The 19876-nt window shown below is 45.9% G+C and overlaps 1 protein-coding gene and 1 long non-coding RNA gene across 2 annotated transcripts in view; one reads left to right on the top strand and one right to left on the bottom strand.

Moving 5' to 3' along the window:
• Positions 1 to 538: 538 nt before the first annotated feature.
• LOC129384514 (uncharacterized) lies at positions 539 to 1792 on the top strand. Its single transcript, XR_008612228.1, has 2 exons — positions 539 to 904; positions 1018 to 1792. It is a non-coding gene; the product is annotated as an uncharacterized lncRNA (long non-coding RNA).
• A 1036-nt stretch (positions 1793 to 2828) lies between these two features.
• The window catches only part of LOC126529908 (endoplasmic reticulum aminopeptidase 2-like), a 123128-nt gene continuing 106080 nt past the window's right edge, over positions 2829 to 19876 (bottom strand). The window contains exon 16 of the mRNA XM_050177359.2: positions 2829 to 9397. Within this exon, the coding sequence (XP_050033316.1) occupies positions 9257 to 9397 (141 nt within the window). The 3' untranslated portion in view covers positions 2829 to 9256. The remainder of the gene's footprint in view (positions 9398 to 19876) is intronic.

The raw sequence follows: 19876 nt of genomic DNA, 5'->3' as shown, positions 1-19876 counted from the left end.
TGTTCGCACCGCTACAAAGTTCTGACGCTCATGACAATCGAACTCATGAGTAACAGATTGAATTACGAGCACTGGCGTTAGTGGCCACGGAATTTCGCAATACCTTTCAGCAACTATTCGAAACCTTCACGTGTGAAAACTGCTTTGTGTTGCTTATCGTAACTGCTGGCCAGATAGCAAGAACGGCGATGTTTGTTAAAAAAGTATGCATACATTGCAGAAGATCCGACACGGTTGAACTAATGGCAGTTAATTCTTCCGCCGTCCTGAGGCAAAAAACTGACACATCTGGGCATCCGTGCACGTACGCTCCGCTTATTCGAACCTACGGTATGTCGCCTGTTTTCAAGGTGCGGGCCGCGAAATTTTTCCAGGCACTACAACGTGGATGTAAAGTATACCGCGTACTGCAACGCTTTTACTAATTCATGACGTATTAATTGTCAGACGTGCGAATCAAAATGGTATAGACGTCAGACTATGGAGTTTTGCAAGACGCGTAGCGCCACCTGCCGGTGCGAATAGGCAATAATTGAGTAGTGCAAAGCCCGACTCCCTTGCTAAGCTGCCTATGCAGCTAGCGACTGCGAAACAACGATTTAACTAGATTTTGGTCCTTATTGCGAGTGTTTTGCACATTTAACACCCAGACAGAGAGCTATTAATTTATCCGCTAGTCGGACGCGCCGTCGAATAGGTGTTTTGTGGCCGAACTGGCTGCCATAAAGCTGGCTCACTCATCAGACTGATGGAGGAAACGACGGCAACTTCGATAGCGCCGCCCGCTACGAAGAAATGCCGCAATCGACGCTACTGTTGTGTTGTAAATTGCGATAAACGTGAAGGACTGAATAACAACGTTCAGTTTTACTGATTTCCTTTGCGATCGTATGAAGGGAGAAAGGTGAGAGCGCTGGTTCAACGTGTTCGGTAATCGAATTACTTGCATTCCCCACAACACAGCAGCTTGCATGAGAAAGTGCGATAACGTTGTCCTGCTGTATTTGCGCTGCATAGCCCTGACGGAGGACCGTGGCAACCAAGCGAACACTCAAGAATCTGCAGCCACCACTTCGTTGGCAACAGAAAAAACAACATTGCGAACCATCCTGCATATGTGCCATCGATATTTCCATCTGTTAACAGACGTTCGCCGCGCTTGACTCAACAAGTGGAACCGAGAGATTTGGCTGTTCAGTTTAACCAAACATGTTGGTTCATTTATGAATTCAAAATCCTGTTCCGGAGCACCATTGTATCGCAAGCTAATTTCTAGTTTCAGTATTTTGTATGTCCTGCACCGATACAACAAGCACGTTTCACAATGCGCCGAGCCTGCTCGACTGCATCTTTCAAATGTCAGCAATAAAGTTGCTGTAGGAGCACTGCATGAGCAATTGCAAAGTAATGCGCACGTGTGTAAAAACAATGTCGTGTTTATTTACATTTATTTGTGCGCATGTGCTGCTTGAAGCGTCTGTGAAAAGTTCAAAGGTACTGAGCGATGCTGTAGCTCCTGCGATAGAAAGACGGGGCGCGCAGGCACTGTAGGAAGCTTATTTTGGTATGTTCGCACTATGTCTGCTGCCTTGGAAAACGTTTTGTGTTTGCTGCCCTGAAAAAGGCTTTGGAAGGATTTACTGTCTGTAAATAATTGCAAAAAGATATTACAATAAAATGCATAAAAATGTAGGAGATACTTAAGTCTTGTGTTCAGGACATTTTCAATATGAAACGATTTGAAATGCTTAGATTTTTATGATGATATGCCTATAAACAAACCTGATGCGTACTTGCGAGTTTCAGCACGCCGAAAAAACACCTGAGACTTCTTTTATATTGTACACGTACTTCGTCCTGCTGAGCTTTCTCCCTTTCCGAAGTGTGGATGGGTGGAAGAAGCTTTCCAGGTCATTGATTTTTAGGAAACCGTGCCTCAACACAACCGAAAGAGGAGGGTCCATTGTGGCCTATGCACCATTGCTTGTGGACAGCTCTTTTTGCACTACTCAGTTTGTGCCGAGGCTGGGGCGCTGGTGACAGGTTTTTCTGCAGCGCCGCCTGGGCAGTCTGACGCCTATAGCCGCAGAACCAATGTTTCCGCACGCAAAGGTAACGCGGACTTATCCGAACGATCCGCTCCGTCTGCGGACGTTGCGCTTGCCACAGCCATTCCGATTTGCAGCACAATCTTGCCAAGAAGCTGAAGTTCACGAACTAAATTTGTTGGCTAAAATTCACCATCCCGTCCTTCGTGAGAACTTCAAAGAAATGTCAAAGCGCAAGCACTGCGTCTACCTACGGTCGCCTCGCTTGGTAGCTCGGAGCCGTTGGAGCAGCAGGTGGTGCCACCGGGCTTTGAAAATGGCGCCACTCAGTTTTTTTTCTGTGTTTTCGTATGGCCACCATAGTTCTCGTCTTATTCATCGAGAGGCTGGTTGTGGCCGATGAAGTGCAGACTGCCCCAATGCCAATTCCAGGATACCTGTACTGCACAATTACCAAAGCAGCTAGCTTTTTACACTGCAGTGCCAATTTTATCGATGCTTCAGATTTCCTATAATAATCCTTGCCATCAAAAAGTGTTGTGTTGGGAGCTGGTAACAAGACCACATTGAGTACTGAAAGAGGAATGTTTATTCCTGCTAACTTGGCAGGCAGCAAGCAAGTAACATGACCAACTTGCATGTGCCCTTGCATGCTGTGTTTTGAAGATAGTGTGGGCCAATCTACTGGTCAATATCAGGAACTATGAACATGCAAATGTGGTGCACAGTGCGCATATGTGCTGTGCACTGCAAAGTGGGACACATAATGACAATACGAAGTGCTGACCATTGCCTTTATTTTTTTGCCAACTCCATATGTACAGAGTAAATCACACACATAGCAGGAAAGGGAAACAACGAAAGATACACATATAAGCATATGACCACTATTGACTTGAAGGTGAAAGAAACAACTGTTCGTGCAGGTTCAGCGATGGCATGCTTACACATTCATTGCCCCTTTTGAAAATTGCATGCGGTTCCCATATATCACATTATTTTTGCTCCTTATACCTTGTTATGACACAACACCAAAAGTCTGGCACACAGCCACAATCTTTACAGTGGCTAGCTAAGTTAATATCATTCACGAACTAGCTAACATAACACAATCCTGTGATACATACAGTTACCACACACACAATGATTTCTGCAATACCAAATGTACTACAAGATGCCATTATTGTTTTCAAAGTTGAAAAAAAAAAAAGCAACTGGTGATATAGTGGAGATCATTATATACCTGCATTCAGTTCTTCCTTAAAACCTCAAGGCAGTTAATGCCATGAAAACATTTTTTAGCATTCTTGCAACACTTCTTGCATTTAAAAAAGAATTCTGGCTGAACCCATCTTACCATGAGTGTCGATGTTAATGCCATTGGCAATGAAGCAATGCTCAAATAGACACACTGCGTCATCTAGCAACGGTGCCACCAAATCCACACATGGCCCACTGCATCTACATATTCAGGCAAGAGAGAGAGTGTGCGTGTGTGTGCGTGTGTGTGGCATGGTTTTGATTCCACCCAGCACCAGATACTTTTTTTTGTTTTTGTGTCATTGAAGAGCGGCACATAAGTGACCAAAGTCAACATGAAATAAGAACATTTAGATACCTGCGCAGATACCAGAAAGTTTGTGAAGCGTCCAATGAATGCCAATCACATAACTATTTTTATCCATAAGGAAGTTAAGTTGAAAATCATGTTCCAACTTGGTTTCATGTACAGTTTTCATGCTTTTAACTTCTAATGCAACCTTTAAGAATGTGCAACTGCAGAATATTTCACATTGTCTAAGACTGCAACGCGAATTGTTAGCTCTGAAGTAACATGTTCAGAAATATTGTATGGCTAGGTTGCTCTTCTTTTTGTGCTAACCACTGCAAAATGCTGAAGTACTGTAAGACAACATATTGGTGTACAACAACAAAGAATTTTGGCATTTCCTGTGTAGCACAAACACAGGAAACTGACCAGATCCTATTAGCCCAGAGAACGAACTACAAAGGCACTGCGAGCGCCACTCGCATAACGTCAGGGCACGGACCCGAGCCTGTCGTCTGCTGCAGTTCGGGTGGTGTCTGGGTGCCTTTTGCAGCGTTTTCATTTGTTCGCTTTCTGTCCCTCGGCTTGTATACTTATGGCGGTCGTCTCAAATATATTTTTACGACATCTTCGTTCGCAAAAATTTATTGAAGGAGCTTATTTCTTAGATGACAATACAGTTCTCAAAGGCAACGCCACAGTGCCAGCCGAAGGAGCGCAGACCCGCCTATTGCGGGTTTTTCATGAGCGGATCGATAACCGCAAAAATTTAGCATATGAGAATCCAGTTATGATACCATACCTGCTACGGTGCAACAACTGTCACAAACGCTGGCTATATATTACTACTACAACAGTTACCTTCATTTTAATCCGCTAAAACAGTTTTGCTCATGACGAGTGGTTCATGGTACAATATCGAATTTTTGCATTTCTGCACAGAAACGCTCTGCAGTAATACGAGGACTTAAAGGGAAGCTGAAAGGTTTTCCAGAAAAAATGAGTGAACATCTGTACATAATGGTTTTCAACCCACCGAATTCGAATATCGTATCGAAATTGAGCGAAAGAAAGCGCAAATATATTTTATTTCGACGAAAAGTGCAGCAGCGGACACGCCCAGCTCGCGCGTCTCATTTCCGCCTGTGATTGGTCGGGCGCCTCGTGACGTCAACTCTAGTAACCGACCGCTGCCGCTACACATGAAGCGCGGTGCCAGGTAGTTTGGTGCTGTTTTTCTGAGACGGTAATGGAAAATTTAGAGAGACTGCGTTTTTCTGAGTACTCCCTACATGTACGAGCCGATTGCGAAGAGCCGGCCTCTCGAAGAAGCAAACGATGCTGGTGCGAGCAGTGCTGTCGACGCGAACGAAAGCAAAGTCTTGGGAACTCCTCGTGTTGGAAATGCTCTTTGGTGAGTATGTTTTTTGCAAAGCGATCTAGTGATCTCGCCGATCTTTTGCCGATCTAGTGAGCTCGTTTCCGGTCAAACAACTGTAGTGTTGTGTTCCTGCATGCCTCCTCGTGGAACGTAAGCGGGGATGCGATCGTCAGCATTTGTGCGCTGTCCAAAGCTGTGGGCAATCTACAAAGACGGTTTAAACGTGTGAAAAGCTTCCCGGTTCATGCAGTACGTGTAGTAACTTTCATCTGTTGACTACCACGTACGTTGACTTCCACGCACGTTGACTACCACGCACGTTGACTACCACTCTGCATACACGCAGACGCACCAACAAACGAATGCAGGGTCGATCGAAGCAGATTACGATGGCACACACGCAGAAACAAGCGCGGTCAGGCACGGTCGCGGACGCTGCGAAAGAACGAAACACTAGAGTTAGCGTCACAACACCGCGGTTTCCGGTCTCCGCTCGCATCGTCAGCGTCAGCAGCAGCGCGCGGCATTTGACGGGGGGCGGAGCTACAGCGCAATTTCAACCGATGATTACGTCGCTCCTAATTGAAAAAAAAAACCCCAAATTTTACCTACATGGTTTATAAGGTTCCCACATCCGTATATGAGCGTCTTATTGAATTCGACAGACTCTTCAGCTTCCCTTTAACACTGCAGTTTAGATCCTACCAGCACCACTTGCTTCTTTACAGGGACACTAAAGGCAAACATTAAGTCAAGCTACTGTGACAGATCAGTGCTCGAGAATCTCTAATGGCGTCAATATTATCACGAACAGAGCCTTAATTAATAATTGAGAAATTGAGGTAAATGCAGGACATTATTAGAGACTCCCCCAGGACATTCAAGTACTTGTGCGATGACGAGAGCTCTCCTCAGTTAAATTCTGTGTCACTATAGTACTCAACCACTCGTTGAAAAAAAAAAAGGCATCCTTGTAAGAAAGTTCTTGTATAGCATTATCAGAGAAATAAAATATGCTACTTGTCCAGTTCTATTTCATTTTCAGAAAAAAAAAAAAACTTGTTTAAATTACCCTGGGCAATGATGCAGGCGGCAGAAAGGTTTCGTATACGCTCGACTACACGCAGCCAAATACCCGCAAAGAAACGCTTACGCCCTGAGCGTCGTAGATTCTCAGGGCAGAGAGCTAGCGTCTGCCACAGTCCGTGCACAAAACCCCGAGATTGCAGAAGAGACGGCGATCACCCTAGCAACAACCACGTGAATGGACGCAGCTGTGATCTTCTCCGATTCTCAAGCAGCCGTCGGGAACTACGCTAAGGGTCGCGTGTCGACAGAAGCACTGAAGCTATTAAAACACCGCAGTACTCTGATCCCCTACACCTGCGTGACATGGGTTCCTGGGCACGAGGGGCTGGAGGGGAACGAAGCGGCACACGCCGCGGCCCGAGGCCACACCTGCCGGGCCAACCCTTCCTACTCTCGAGACGCCCGGTCTGCGCCAGCGGAGGCAGAGACCGTACTCAGGGATCCTTCAACATCACAGGCTGGAACGCAGGGTGTACCCACCACCTTACCCAAAGCTCAACAAAGAAGAAAGCACTACACTCAGAAGACATTTCATCGTTTGCAATTGATTGGCTCTCAATCTTAACCACAAAACTTTTCTTTCAGGTGATTGCTACTATGGTATTTGTGAATTAACTATGTAAATACTCTACATGATGCCCCATCGTGTTAGCAGCCATGAGCAATTTGTTTTACGGGGGCCTGTTTCAGAGAGCGGTGAAAGTAGCAGCAAACTTTTTCCTATGAAGTGCGTGCCTAACTTTTTTTTACACATTAATAAAGTGGCCATAGTTGATTAGAACAACTCACTAGAGTAATAAGAATCATGATGACAGCTTTGCTTGGCAGTGCCTTTCTAGTGCCTCAGGAGCGCTCTATTCAAAACAGTAATGAACAGTATACAGAAACTCCTCCTATAACTAGAGATGAAGTCAGAAAGGCCTTGCAAGGCATGAAACAAGGAAGAGCGGCAGGAGAGGATGGAATAACAGTCGATTTAATCAAAGATGGAGGAGACATAATGCTAGGAAAACTGGCGGCTCTTTATACGAAGTGTCTATCGACTGCAAGGGTCCCAGAAAACTGGAAGAATGCAAACATTATACTAATCTACAGAAAGGGCGACGTTAAAGAACTAAAAAGTTATAGGCCCATTAGCTTACTCCCAGTATTATATAAAATATTTACCAAAATAACCTCCAATAGAATAAGGACAACACTGAAATTTAGTCAACCAAGGGAGCAGGCTGGCTTCAGGAAAGGTTACTCTACAATGGATCACATCCATGTCATTAACCAGGTTATTGAGAAACCCGCAGAGTACAATAAACCTCTCTAATGGCTTTCTTAGATAACGAAAAAGCATTTGATTCAGTAGAGATACCAGCAGTCATAGAGGCATTGCGTAATCAAGGAGTACAGACCGCTTATGTAAATACCCTAGAAAATATCTACAGTGATTCCACAGCCACCTTAATTCTACACAAGTAGAAACATACCTATAAGGAAAGGGGTCAGACAAGGAGACACAATCTCTCCAATGCTATTCACTGCGTGCTTAGAAGAAATATTCAAGCTATTAAATTGGGAAGGCTTAGGAGTAAAGATTGACGGCGAATACCTCAACAACCTTCGGTTTGCTGATGACATTGTTCTATTCAGCAACAATGCAGACGAGTTACAACAAATGATTTAGGACCTTAACAGGGAGAGTGTAAGAGTTCGACTGAAGATTAATATGCAGAAGACAAAGATAATAGATAGATAGGCAAGGGAGTAAGAGTTCAAGATCGCAAGTCAGCTTCTAGAGTCTGTGGAGGAGTACGTTTACCTAGCTCAACTAATCACAGGGAACCAGGAGAAGGAAATTCACAGAAGAATGAAAATGGGTTGGGTTGCATACAGCAGACATGGTGAGTTCCTGAATGGGAGCTTACTGTTATCATTGAAAAGGAAAGTATACAATCAGTGCATTTTACCGGTGCTGACATACGGTGCAGAGACTTGGAGGCTGACAAAGAAGCTTGAGAACAAGTTAAGGACCACACAAAGAGTGATGGAACGAAGAATGCTAGGCATAACTTTAAGAGACAGAAAGAGAGCAGTTTGGATCAGAGAGCAAACGGCCATAGACAATATTCTAATAGACATTAAGAGAAAGAAATGGCACTGGGCAGGTCATGTAATGCGCAGACTAGATAACCATTGGACCATTAGGGTAACAGAATAGGTACCAAGCGAAGCGAAGCGCAGTAGAGGACAGCAGAAGACTAGATGGAGTGACGAAATTAGGAAATTTGCGGGTGCTATTTGGAATCGGTTGGCGCAGAACAGGGGTAATTGGAGATCGCAGGGAGACGCCTTCGTCCTGCAGTGGACATGAATAGGCTGATGATGATGACGATGATCAAGATTTTTTTTCCATGTACAATGCAATGTCTCTCATAGCTAAGTGCTAAGGGAATGGTAAGTGCTTAGTGAAGCATCGTACACAACTTCACTTGTTGAATTTGCAGACATTCTTTTTATGCAAAATTTATGGACAGACATGGTGCATTGTAAAACCAGTAGACCCCTTCAACACTACATAGCTTGCGATATCCAAGCCACGAATTTTCTCGACTCATGCGCTTTTGAAGAAGGAACTGTGGTGCAGGCATGACAGCAGAAAGAAGCCAACATATCCTTCAATACGTACGGCTCGAGCCACCCATAACCGAAGCATGCACGAAGAGGCGCACGGCAGCCGAGCGAGCCGCCTCCTGGCCGTGACATCACTCGCAAGAGGGCGCCACTCCAAGTTCTCGCCGCTAATAGGACAGCATCCTGCGATTACACGTCGCAGAAATACGGCAAATACCTGCGCACTTGCAGTTTGGCATGTGGCTTTCAAGTACACTCCAAGCAAAGTTAGCACACTTTGAGGTTTATCTTCGTGTCACCAAAAATAATTGACTATCTTGTGTGCCTTTCGTTTTTTAACGCTCAGTACTTCCAAGTCACAAACAGCATCAGCGTAAACATAGCATTCTTGACTGGAAAGTAGCGAGCGTATAGTTTTCAACAAAGGAGAGGCAAGCAAGACATTGAATTACAATTACTGTATGAGGACAAGATATGTGCAAAACTTCTTTCAGAGCACACACAGCAGAGATGGTCCTAGAGATGATGGCCCTCGTGACATGCAAGTAGTGCTCTGGCTGCAAGTGTCTAGGTGTTTGGCAGCAGCCACTGTCGTAGCTGTGGCTCCACGTGCTCAAACCAGAAGATGTTTGAGCGGATGCGCTCCAGAGCCTGGTCCAGGGCCAGCCGGCCAGACTGCAACTCCACTTGGCCAAAGAACTGCTTCACCTGCGCACACATAAAACCCACACTGGCTCTCCACATTCACTTACAAGTGCTCCAGCCTCCCGGGCATGACTGGTTGCAGGGTCAGCCTCTGTTTTTCATTACCATTATTTATTTCCTCAGCTACTCCCCAAGCTCATGGTACACTAATGAGATTCTAGATTATGATGTTTTTAAATGTAAATTTTATTGTTAACAAGTGTGTGGAGAGAAAGTTTTCACTGAACAATTACTCTTAGTGCTTGAACCCTGTTTCGCGCATGATGTTGCCATAAGCTGCAGCTCCCTTATTACCCTGGTTACATATAACAGTGAAACAAATAACTACTTGCCATGGCACACATTTACAGTAAAATTCTTTCAATGTTTTATTGTACATTTCTACCTGTTAGTGACCCATAAAAAGATTTTTGCTAAACCTGCGAGAAAAAGTTTCTCAAACGAAGCTTTCTTAATGAACCCTCCTGGACTTTACCGGCTGCTGCAGCTGCTGTTTTGCTTCCCATGGAGAAAATAAAAGAATGATATCTCTGATGCAGCTTCATATCATCTGATATCTCAGGTGGTATCTCTGTTCAACAGCTTGATGCTCTAACCATTAGGACACAACTACACGCATACTTCTCTGGTGCCAACACCAAATAGCTTTCTGAGATGATTGGAACAAACAGCACATTGCATAGCCTGTGCACACTAGTTGCCATTTGGCCAGAGGCAGGAATGAAACAAGCCAATAATAGTTAACCTTACCACTGTCTTTCACATCGTATTTAATGTGCACCTCTGCTCACCATCCTTCCCTCACCTTCGTCCTCGCGGAGCATTTACGTGAACTGCTGTTTGCCTTTTGGCATAGCTTATGAATTTTGCAGTTCGCAAACATAAACATTGCATGACAGTAAAGTTCTGATGTGTTGCACACGAATATAAACAATGCATAAAATTACACATTGCATAGAATGTCAATAGAGGAAGCTGAATGCACCGATGTTAGTTTTATAGCATTTAATTAGCCTGCTTCATAAAAGCTTCACTTCACCACCATGTGCATTGAATCTCCATTGCATAATTTTTTTTGCACTGAGCAACTAGATAGGTCACACGAAAAAAATGTAATAGAAAACTTTGTGTTAAGGACGTTGACATGAGACCACAGGATGGAAAACAGGTAAGATAAATGCATTTACCATAATGTGTTCCCATACTTGGAGAACTGGCCATCACTGAGGGCCTGCTGTCACTTTGCCTGTGGATATTTAGGGAACAATATGGCTTTGGGGGTGGTTCCTTATCAACAAGCTAATTTGCCTTGGAAGGTTCTGGGAACAACATGGCGTGAATGGCACAACTTTAAGCACAGACTGTTCCTCTTTCTTTTCCTTTTTTTCTCGGCAATGTTCTATGCCATGTGGATAGAGAAACAGACGTGCATCAACCAATTATATCACTGGTGTGCTGTGATTTATTGTGCCACTGTTTGGGAGGAGCCATCGAGGTTTTAAAACAGCTTCGAAACCATGGAGGAAGGAAAGCGTAGGAGAGGTCCTGGCCAGCACAGATGTTTTGGGGAAAGTGTGGTGGAAGTCATGTGCTGTTTTTCACAAAGGAGCACTGGGATTGGTAACTCAAACGTCAATGTTGCCATAGCAACTGAGCTCCTGAAGCTCTCGCCACTGCTTTAGGCCTCTGAAGAGCGAGACAAATATTTTCTAGCCCATGTTTTTCTCGCAGCACATTCTGTTCACAAGACAAGCTGACTTTGGAGCATGGTGGTTGAAGCTTGCTGGTTGCTGAAGCATGCTGGTTGAAGCTTGAAGGTTGTGTTGAAGGTCTATGAGTGTGAGTGTCAGCCAGCAATAGGAACACTCAAGTAATCACGGTGTGGGTCTTCGTCGTCATCTTCAACGTGCAACGGAAAAGCACAGGAGTGCATCTGCTTCACTAAAACTGTTACAGAAAATTCGCAGGCTTTATTCCGATCGGCAGCACACACATCTGGCACCTCGTAGCAATGCAAGTTCAAAGCTCGCGCCTATCTGCACAGGCGAGCTGATTGTAGGCAGAAAGGCAGATGGCACACCAACATGGCTGCATTTCTGGCTTCAAAAACGTGATGTCAAGGCCTCTCCTATATTGTTTCTTTCCTCCATGTTCCGAACCCTCACTATCATATTTAATGCAAGTGCAGGGGTGCTATTCAGGAGATCGGTGAATTCTGCCATACTCTAATGGCACCATTTTGAGCCAATCAGAGGCCGTAGCAGCCCTTGGGACCAATCAGGACTGATTAGATGTGACAATATGGCAGACTTCACTGATGTCCAGAATGGCACTCCAGTGTTCTCTGAATCCCTGGCTCGGTCAAATGCACCAGATCAAGTGTTCACCTTGTCATTTGTACGTAACTTTATTTTAGTAAATAGCTGTGTGCATAAACTGTTATTTTACTCTGCTAAACTGTTATTTTACTAAGTTTAAACATCTGTGTTGTTCAATCTCCGATGGAATGAAGCAACAGTGGCAGTGCCAGAAAGAGTAAAGGCAAGGTTATCGTACATAAAGCTGGCAACTTTCACTTGAACCAAAAGTGGCACAAAACTCTCTCTGACCAGTGCAAGGCAGGAGCTTGCTACTGCCTATCTTAGATGGCTATGACCATCAGAGCATGGGCGCAGCATGGCGATGGTGAATGATGACTGACAGCTGCGCTCGTTGGTGTTTATTCGGTGTGGTGATCAATGTTGTCCACCGAGCCCGGCAGGCTAACGAAGATTATTCATAAGGATTATGCCCGAGGGGGCGTCACATGCTCGTCACATACTGTGCTCTTCACTTCATCAGTGTAGCAAGGTAGGCTCAACAACATTGCTTCTCAGTTTAACAAAACATATTACAAAATTCAACGAGGTTACCAGGTTATCCGAAATGAACAAGTACCTACAAGGTACTGCCTTGTACACAACTAAATGCAATGCGAACCATTTTCTTTAGGTTCATCCTATGCAATGTACAATAGTGTCATGCAACGTTTATGTTTATGCAGTGCACAGGTCACAACTTTCACCTAATCCAACATTTGTTTATGCATTACGTCGTTCATAAGCTGTGCCAGAATGCAAACATTGTGGGATTCTCACCCCCGTGCTCTTGCGACAAAGGAACAACACAGTAGTGCAAACAATCACAAGGGCATTTATTGCACCTTTCATAGATCAATGCCTGCTAGCCGAGCTGCTGTCCACAAAACATGCCGATGGGTGTGCGACAAATCTAGGAAGTCCGGCTCACCGCGACCGGATAGTGAGCGAATATGTTCGCCCCATGCTGGATCTCAATGCCTGATCGTTCGCACATACGGTCACGCGAACAGTGGCGCATTCGAAGGAGGCCACACGAAACGGTCTCGCAGAAGCATGTATTGGAGCATGCGCGGGACGTCCGCGGTGCTCGCCGACCCGCAACCCAAGAGGAAGAGCTTTCTCCTTTTCGAGCCCAAGTAACCCCGCTGGCCTGCCGGTAGGCAGCGTTAGCAGCGCAACACTCGCACCATCTCTCGTACTGGGCTACGAGAGATAGCCTACGTACTGCGCTACGAGCTAAGTAGCGCAGTATTGCACTATGGTCTAACATCAACGCGTGCTTCATGAACAAGGCAGTACAAGCATCAGTGGCCGCGCCGAGAAAATGTCCACACGCTGTCCATAACATGTGAGCCGACATTGTCGTTAGGTACATCGCTAGCGTCCGCTGGTCACAGCAGCAGCTATGCAGACTCAATGACACGATTCCAGGCCAGGACTCCGGAAACGGCGACGCAGTAGTCGGCACGAGCAAGCGGCGCTTGCGCCCTGCTGGCGGGAGCTGTAGTAGCTGCCGGTGAACGCCGGCTCTTTTTTCCACTGCTGAGGGTTGCGAGCAGGATACAGGCGGCGGCCGAAGTCGCTGTGCCGAACTGGCCACCACATCACCATTGCCCGGGGTGGCTCGATTGTAGTCCGGGGCAGCAGCGCAGACGATGTGCAGGTGACAGTAAACCAGGGGTGACTCCAATCACGCTGCGTACACTCAACGCACTCGGCAAACACTAAAGTAGTGCAAGGAGAGGAATTTTGCATGCGCATCACCCACGTGGTACTATGTTCAACTCGGCTAGCAAAAGATCGGGTGGCTACTCAGATGCTAAGTTCACGTGAACGAAGCTCGCTTCCTTGAGTCGAACGAGTAATTTCGATTCATGCGAGGCTAACTAGAATGAGGGAAGCAAAGTGTAACACCTCAACGCCACGGTCCACCAGGTTGTGCCCCTCCACATGCAACAGGCAGCTTCATAAAGCCTTAGGCCTAAAGCGTCGCTACCCTGACAACAACCAGCATCCAAAAACACCCAAACTGAGCGCAAAATAGGCAGCCGCGAGGACACGTCAACTCTGTTAGGTGGTCGTACCCCGTTCGGTGCACACAGCATCTGACTTGACGGCGCCCACCGTCCCAGACGGTGTCGGAGCGCCTGGTGCCAGGCCTCAATACCAGTCAACCCGTAGTGGCACCCGTGGTCCGGGGCCACCCGGCTCCCGGAGCCGCGACTTCATCAGAGCCAGAGATAGAAGAAGCTATTTACATAAGAGATTTGGACCACCCACGAGGCTTCCGTACTCACTTGCTTCAGGCATGCCAATGCTCCGCGGGTGCTAAGCGAGCCGCTCCCACGATGCAGACCACGTGGCTCTTCTACTGACGAATGTCATTAAAAAAAATCATTTGCGAGAAGGCTTAGCATGTTGACAAGTTCAAACACACTACAGCCACCATCGCCTCGCTCAAAAAAGCACGCCGCCGACGTTAGCGATCAAAATTCATGCTAGCCCTACGCGGTTCACAAGAGGCCCTACGTTGGGTGCCAAATGTGGGATTCTCGCCCCCGTGCTCTTGGGATAAAGGAACGACAACACAGTAGTGTAAGCAATCACAGGGGCATTTATTGCACCTTTCACAGATCAATGCCTGCTAGCCGAGCTGCTATCCACAAAACATGCGGATGGGCGTGCGACAAACCTAGGAAGTCCGACTCACCGCGACCAGATAGCAAGCGATTATGTTTGCCCCATGCTGGATCCCAACGCCTGGTCGTTCGCGCGTATGGTCACGCGAACGGTGGCGCGTTTGAAAGAGGCCACGCGAGACGGTCTCGCAGAAGCATGTATCGGTGCATACGCTGGACGTTCGTGGCATTCGCCGACCCGCAACCCAAGAGGAAGAGCTTTCTCCTTTTCGCGCCCAAGTAACCCCGCCGGTAGGAGGCGTTAGCAGCGCAACACTCGCACCATCTCTCGTACTGCGCTTCAACCACACCGACCGCCGCGCGCCCCAGGCCATGCGGCGAAGCCGCATCGCAGGAGGCGGGAGCTATGCGGGAAAACAAGATATCAGGGGACGCGTGAGAGTCGCTCATCCCCACAACATGAAGTCAGGTGGGTGCCACACCAGTTGCAAATAAACCTCTTTGCAGCTCGTTAGAAATTGTGCTTTTAGTATCTGTAGCTTGTTCGCACGATTGCAAGCTACAGATTGTGTATCCAGCTGTGCACAATGGATCCAACCCTCACCCTTGACGACAATGGCCTGAAAATCTCCCTCAGCTTCACGGTGCGCAGCTTCTTTCACATGCACACGAAACTGTCATCGCGCTGGTATGAACCAGCTCACAAAGCGCATGGCCAGCTCAATGACATACAGAAGCAATAGCTGCCATACTAGAAAAACTTATGGTCACGCGAACGGTGGCGCGTTTGAAAGAGGCCACGCGAGACGGTCTCGCAGAAGCATGTATCGGTGCATACGCTGGACGTTCGTGGCATTCGCCGACCCGCAACCCAAGAGGAAGAGCTTTCTCCTTTTCGCGCCCAAGTAACCCCGCCGGTAGGAGGCGTTAGCAGCGCAACACTCGCACCATCTCTCGTACTGCGCTTCAACCACACCGACCGCCGCGCGCCCCAGGCCATGCGGCGAAGCCGCATCGCAGGAGGCGGGAGCTATGCGGGAAAACAAGATATCAGGGGACGCGTGAGAGTCGCTCATCCCCACAACATGAAGTCAGGTGGGTGCCACACCAGTTGCAAATAAACCTCTTTGCAGCTCGTTAGAAATTGTGCTTTTAGTATCTGTAGCTTGTTCGCACGATTGCAAGCTACAGATTGTGTATCCAGCTGTGCACAATGGATCCAACCCTCACCCTTGACGACAATGGCCTGAAAATCTCCCTCAGCTTCACGGTGCGCAGCTTCTTTCACATGCACACGAAACTGTCATCGCGCTGGTATGAACCAGCTCACAAAGCGCATGGCCAGCTCAATGACATACAGAAGCAATAGCTGCCATACTCTGAAGGCATAAAACCAGAGAGAAGAAAATTAAGGGCATCCGCCCACAAGGCAAGGGGTGTCATCATGCCGACACTGCTTGCAACGTTACTGCAGCAACGATCAGCTTGTGTGGCCAATTATGCTCTTCATTCCTCGCAGTGTTTTCCTCTGCACTGATAAAAGCACTGCATACAAGGGATACAATGACACAGGAAAAGAAGTTTTTCTAGAAGATCTTGTAGCTAAGCTGGTTGGTAATGCATCTTGGTAACAGCTTCAGAGTGCAAGAAAAACACACTCACACACACATACAGCAAAGAATAGGATGCCCCTTTCTCACACGGAAGCCACACTACCATAGTGAACAAGGTTATCATGTGCTCTAAAATTGACTTGATGGTTTTGCGAAACAGCTCTCACAACTAGATTTGCACTTTGTTTTTCCCACAGCTGCTTGCAGGGCTCTTGATTTCCTAGTTGTCTTTGGGCTCAGGCTAGTTTGCACAAGCTGTATATTTAGGACAGTAATACAGTAAAGCCATGCCTCATATAATGTATGTAATAGTTCTGAATTACGTCAAACTCTTGCCTTTGCTTTGAGATGTTGACAAATTCGACTTCGTCCTGCCATCTGCTAGCCGCCTGGTTACCTCAGATGGTAGAGCAGCTGCCCCGGAAAGGCGGTGGTCCTGGGTGCGAGTCCCAGACTACGATGAATTTTTCTTCAACTGTGACGCTTTTCTTTCGAGGAACCCGTATGGGTTTCCTTTGTAGCAATTGCTACGAACGGGTGGATGTCTGATTTCCTCTTTGTTAATTAACTCATACAACATAGTTCAGGGGGGAGCCGCACTTACTTCAGTCTAATGGATGTCTGCTTTCATGGCCAACATTGTATGCGGGTGCCGAGTTGCTACTGGGCACGCTGAAGCCGATGCAAAAATACAGCAGTGCAACAATGCCAATAGACAACAAAAAATAGCGAGCTGTTGCGCTTGTTTCGTTTCGACCAATGCACGATCTTGCGAGCTTTCATGAGAACACCTAAGTTGTTGTCCAGCTGCCTCTGCGAAATGGATCCATCAGTGTGTGCGCATTTGGAGAGCTTAGCCCGGCTCATGGATCCTTACTGCGATACGCTGTGTCATTGTACTGCTGGAACCAGACTAGTGGTATAATGCCACACGAACGCTAAGGTAGACATGAGGGGACCCAAGAGAATGATCGCGCATTGAAACATGGTAGAAAATTACATAGTTTTGTTCTCTGCATGACGTGGGAACAAGCAGACGAAACGGAAATACACATCTCTTGCTAACGTACAAAGTAAAACAAAGACATGCAGACATTCAGTTTGCATGTTTTATTATTTCTCTAAGCTTTAATTAAGCTATTGAGGCAACAGATTAAACAAACGAACAACAGAACTAACAAATAATTCTCAAAGTCGCATGTCACTGTGAGTAACCTTACAGCCCTGTGAATTATGTAGATGCACTTGTGTGTCCGACCTCAACTTTCTGGCTGAGAGTCGAGCGCCCTCGAGGGCACACAATGTGCTGTTTGAAATTTCAGCTGTTTTCACAGCGCGAAGTGGTGGAATACTTTAAAAACATGGTCATTAGCATGCATTGTATGCACTGCACTTGTCAGCTCAGAAAGAGGTAGACCTGGCAAAGGGCCCTTTAAGGTGCTAGAAGTACACCAATATCTAGCGTAAATCTAGAAAGCAGGTATTGAGCAGCAGATACCTAAAAAACTTGTAGCATCAAGCCATGGTTTTTTTTTTTTTTTCCCGAACAAACGAATTAGGCAACAGTCTGCTTTGTTTGTTTGTTGTTTTTCGGACCCAGGAAACACATGCTGATTCGTAACTGGATATAGTGACATTGCACCATCCATGCATAAATGCAAAAGTTGGATTTTCTTTTCACATTCACTACCAGCAGAACTATATAAAACGCTCTGGAATCCCTTTTGGCACTGACATGATGCAATTTTTTCCAAAGTCGGGCTTTTATAGCAGCATGTAGCAGGTTCCACACTTTGCGGCAGCTTTGGAGCAATGCAGCAGCAGTTCCTCCACCGCATTTCTATATGCTGGCAGCCAGAGGCGGGAATGGTGATGCGGCTTTGTATGAGCTAATTATGAATCGTGAAAGAAATACAAAATGAAATGCGTAATTACAAAATATGGAAACACAGCATGCCTTGACTGTGCAAGTGCTCCAGTTTATCGCAATGACAACAGAAAACTGCAGGTTAGATGATGCAGCATCTTTCCTTCATGTGCTGCAAGCCATGTAGTGTGGCTCCATTCCAGCATAATAGTACACAACCTTCAACCAATATACAGCACGCTGTGTGTAGAGAGCTACTCAGAGTGCAGGGTGAATGCTGTTGGCTTTTGTCGGAGAGTGGCAATGTCGCAAAAGTAGAATGCAGGCAATGCTGCTGATTGAAAAGCTCAGCCAGTTTAGTGCATTATCAGTTGGCCAATAGTTTTCAGGAGTTTTGACATGCTGCATCAGACAAGCTACTGGCAACATTTCTTGCTGCCATATTTTGGGCTAATTGGCGCAAAATTATTAGTAAATTTTTACTATGAAATAAAAAGGTTCTTCACACTCATTCGCACTTAGGGCATGACTGCACTGCAACTTGCTTATCATGGATAACAAATGCTACACTTGGGACGATGCTAAAAAATTCATTGTAAAGACAACCAGAAGTATCCCCAACAGACTGCAATCTAACTGCCGAGTGACGCTTCTAAATGTAAATGCACATAGTCTACTTAATAAAAGTGATGACTTTAAATATCTAGTGGATTGTCATGATCTATCTTTTGTTTCAGTAACCGAAACTTGGATCAGCGATGTTATTTCCGATGTTGAGTTTTTGCCTTCTGGCTACACGGTTCTACGGAAAGATACGTGCCGGGTGGGCAAGGCGGCGTGGCGCTCTTTTTTAGAAACGGCATCAAATTTTCTGCACTTCCAGAACTCACAGATATTGAATCACTTTGGGCCAAAGTTAAAATCGGTAGCTTCATCGTGGTTTTGGGTGCCATATACCGCCTGCCCGGCTCTGGCAACATCTTTCCTATCGTTTGTGAATACGTATAGTTACACACAGGCTTCATTGCTGCGAGTTGATACTCTGTGGTGATTGAAATGTCCCATGTATAAACTGGAGCTCTCATTCCGTAGCTGGTGGCGCCAAATTACTGTGCGAGTCTTTCATTACCTTGGCTACTTCATTTGACCTAACACAGGCCGTCACTGTTCCTACATGTGAAGTTTCCATCTGGGATCTTGTCTTTGTGAACGAGCCACTTTTATGCAACAGCTTTGAATATGAAATAACTGATGGTCTTTGTGATCACAAAGCAGTCTTTGTTACATTTAATCTGGCCATTGACATCATAGCACCTGTTTTCAAAACTGTGTTGAATTTTAACGGTGCAGATGACATTGCTATTACTAATTTACTGGCTACATCTTTTGATTGCTTCTTGACTTCCAGTGACCACTCTGACGTCAATACCTTACTTGAGTACTTATACAACATTGCCGAAGAGTGCATATTGAAATTTGTTCCAAAAGAATGTATAAAACGCAACCTGGAACGCTCCTGGTGCAACAAGCGTATCATTCAACTTATGCAACAAGCCAAATGGCCTCGCAAGCATCAGAACTCCCCGCCAAACAGTCAGCATCATTTTTTGCTAAGTTCACTGAAATCAACATTAAAAACTAAAATATGTGATGCATGAGACTTATTTTGCAACAATACAGTGATTACACTCATAAAAGTTAACGCAGCGAAATTTTCGAGAACTATTAACCCTGTATCCCCGGTTTCATCTATATTTATTATTGACAAGTCAATGACGACCAACCCTGTTCTGATCCTTGTTCTATATCTGAAGCATTCAGCAACAACTTTAGATCTGTTTTTGTCTCTGATGATGGTACTAACCCAACCTCCAGAGCACACGAGATGGTGCAGCCATCTGATATCCAATTTCTGATATCCAAATGTTCATAGCAGGAGTTATTAACCATCTGCTTAGCATCGACACAACCAAAAGTAATGGACCAGATGGTGTTCCAAATGA

The sequence above is a fragment of the Dermacentor andersoni genome, chromosome 5 (assembly GCF_023375885.2).
Source record: "Dermacentor andersoni chromosome 5, qqDerAnde1_hic_scaffold, whole genome shotgun sequence".
In the NCBI taxonomy this organism is placed as follows: Eukaryota; Metazoa; Arthropoda; class Arachnida; order Ixodida; family Ixodidae; genus Dermacentor; species Dermacentor andersoni.
This window is presented reverse-complemented; position numbering and strand designations above follow the sequence as displayed.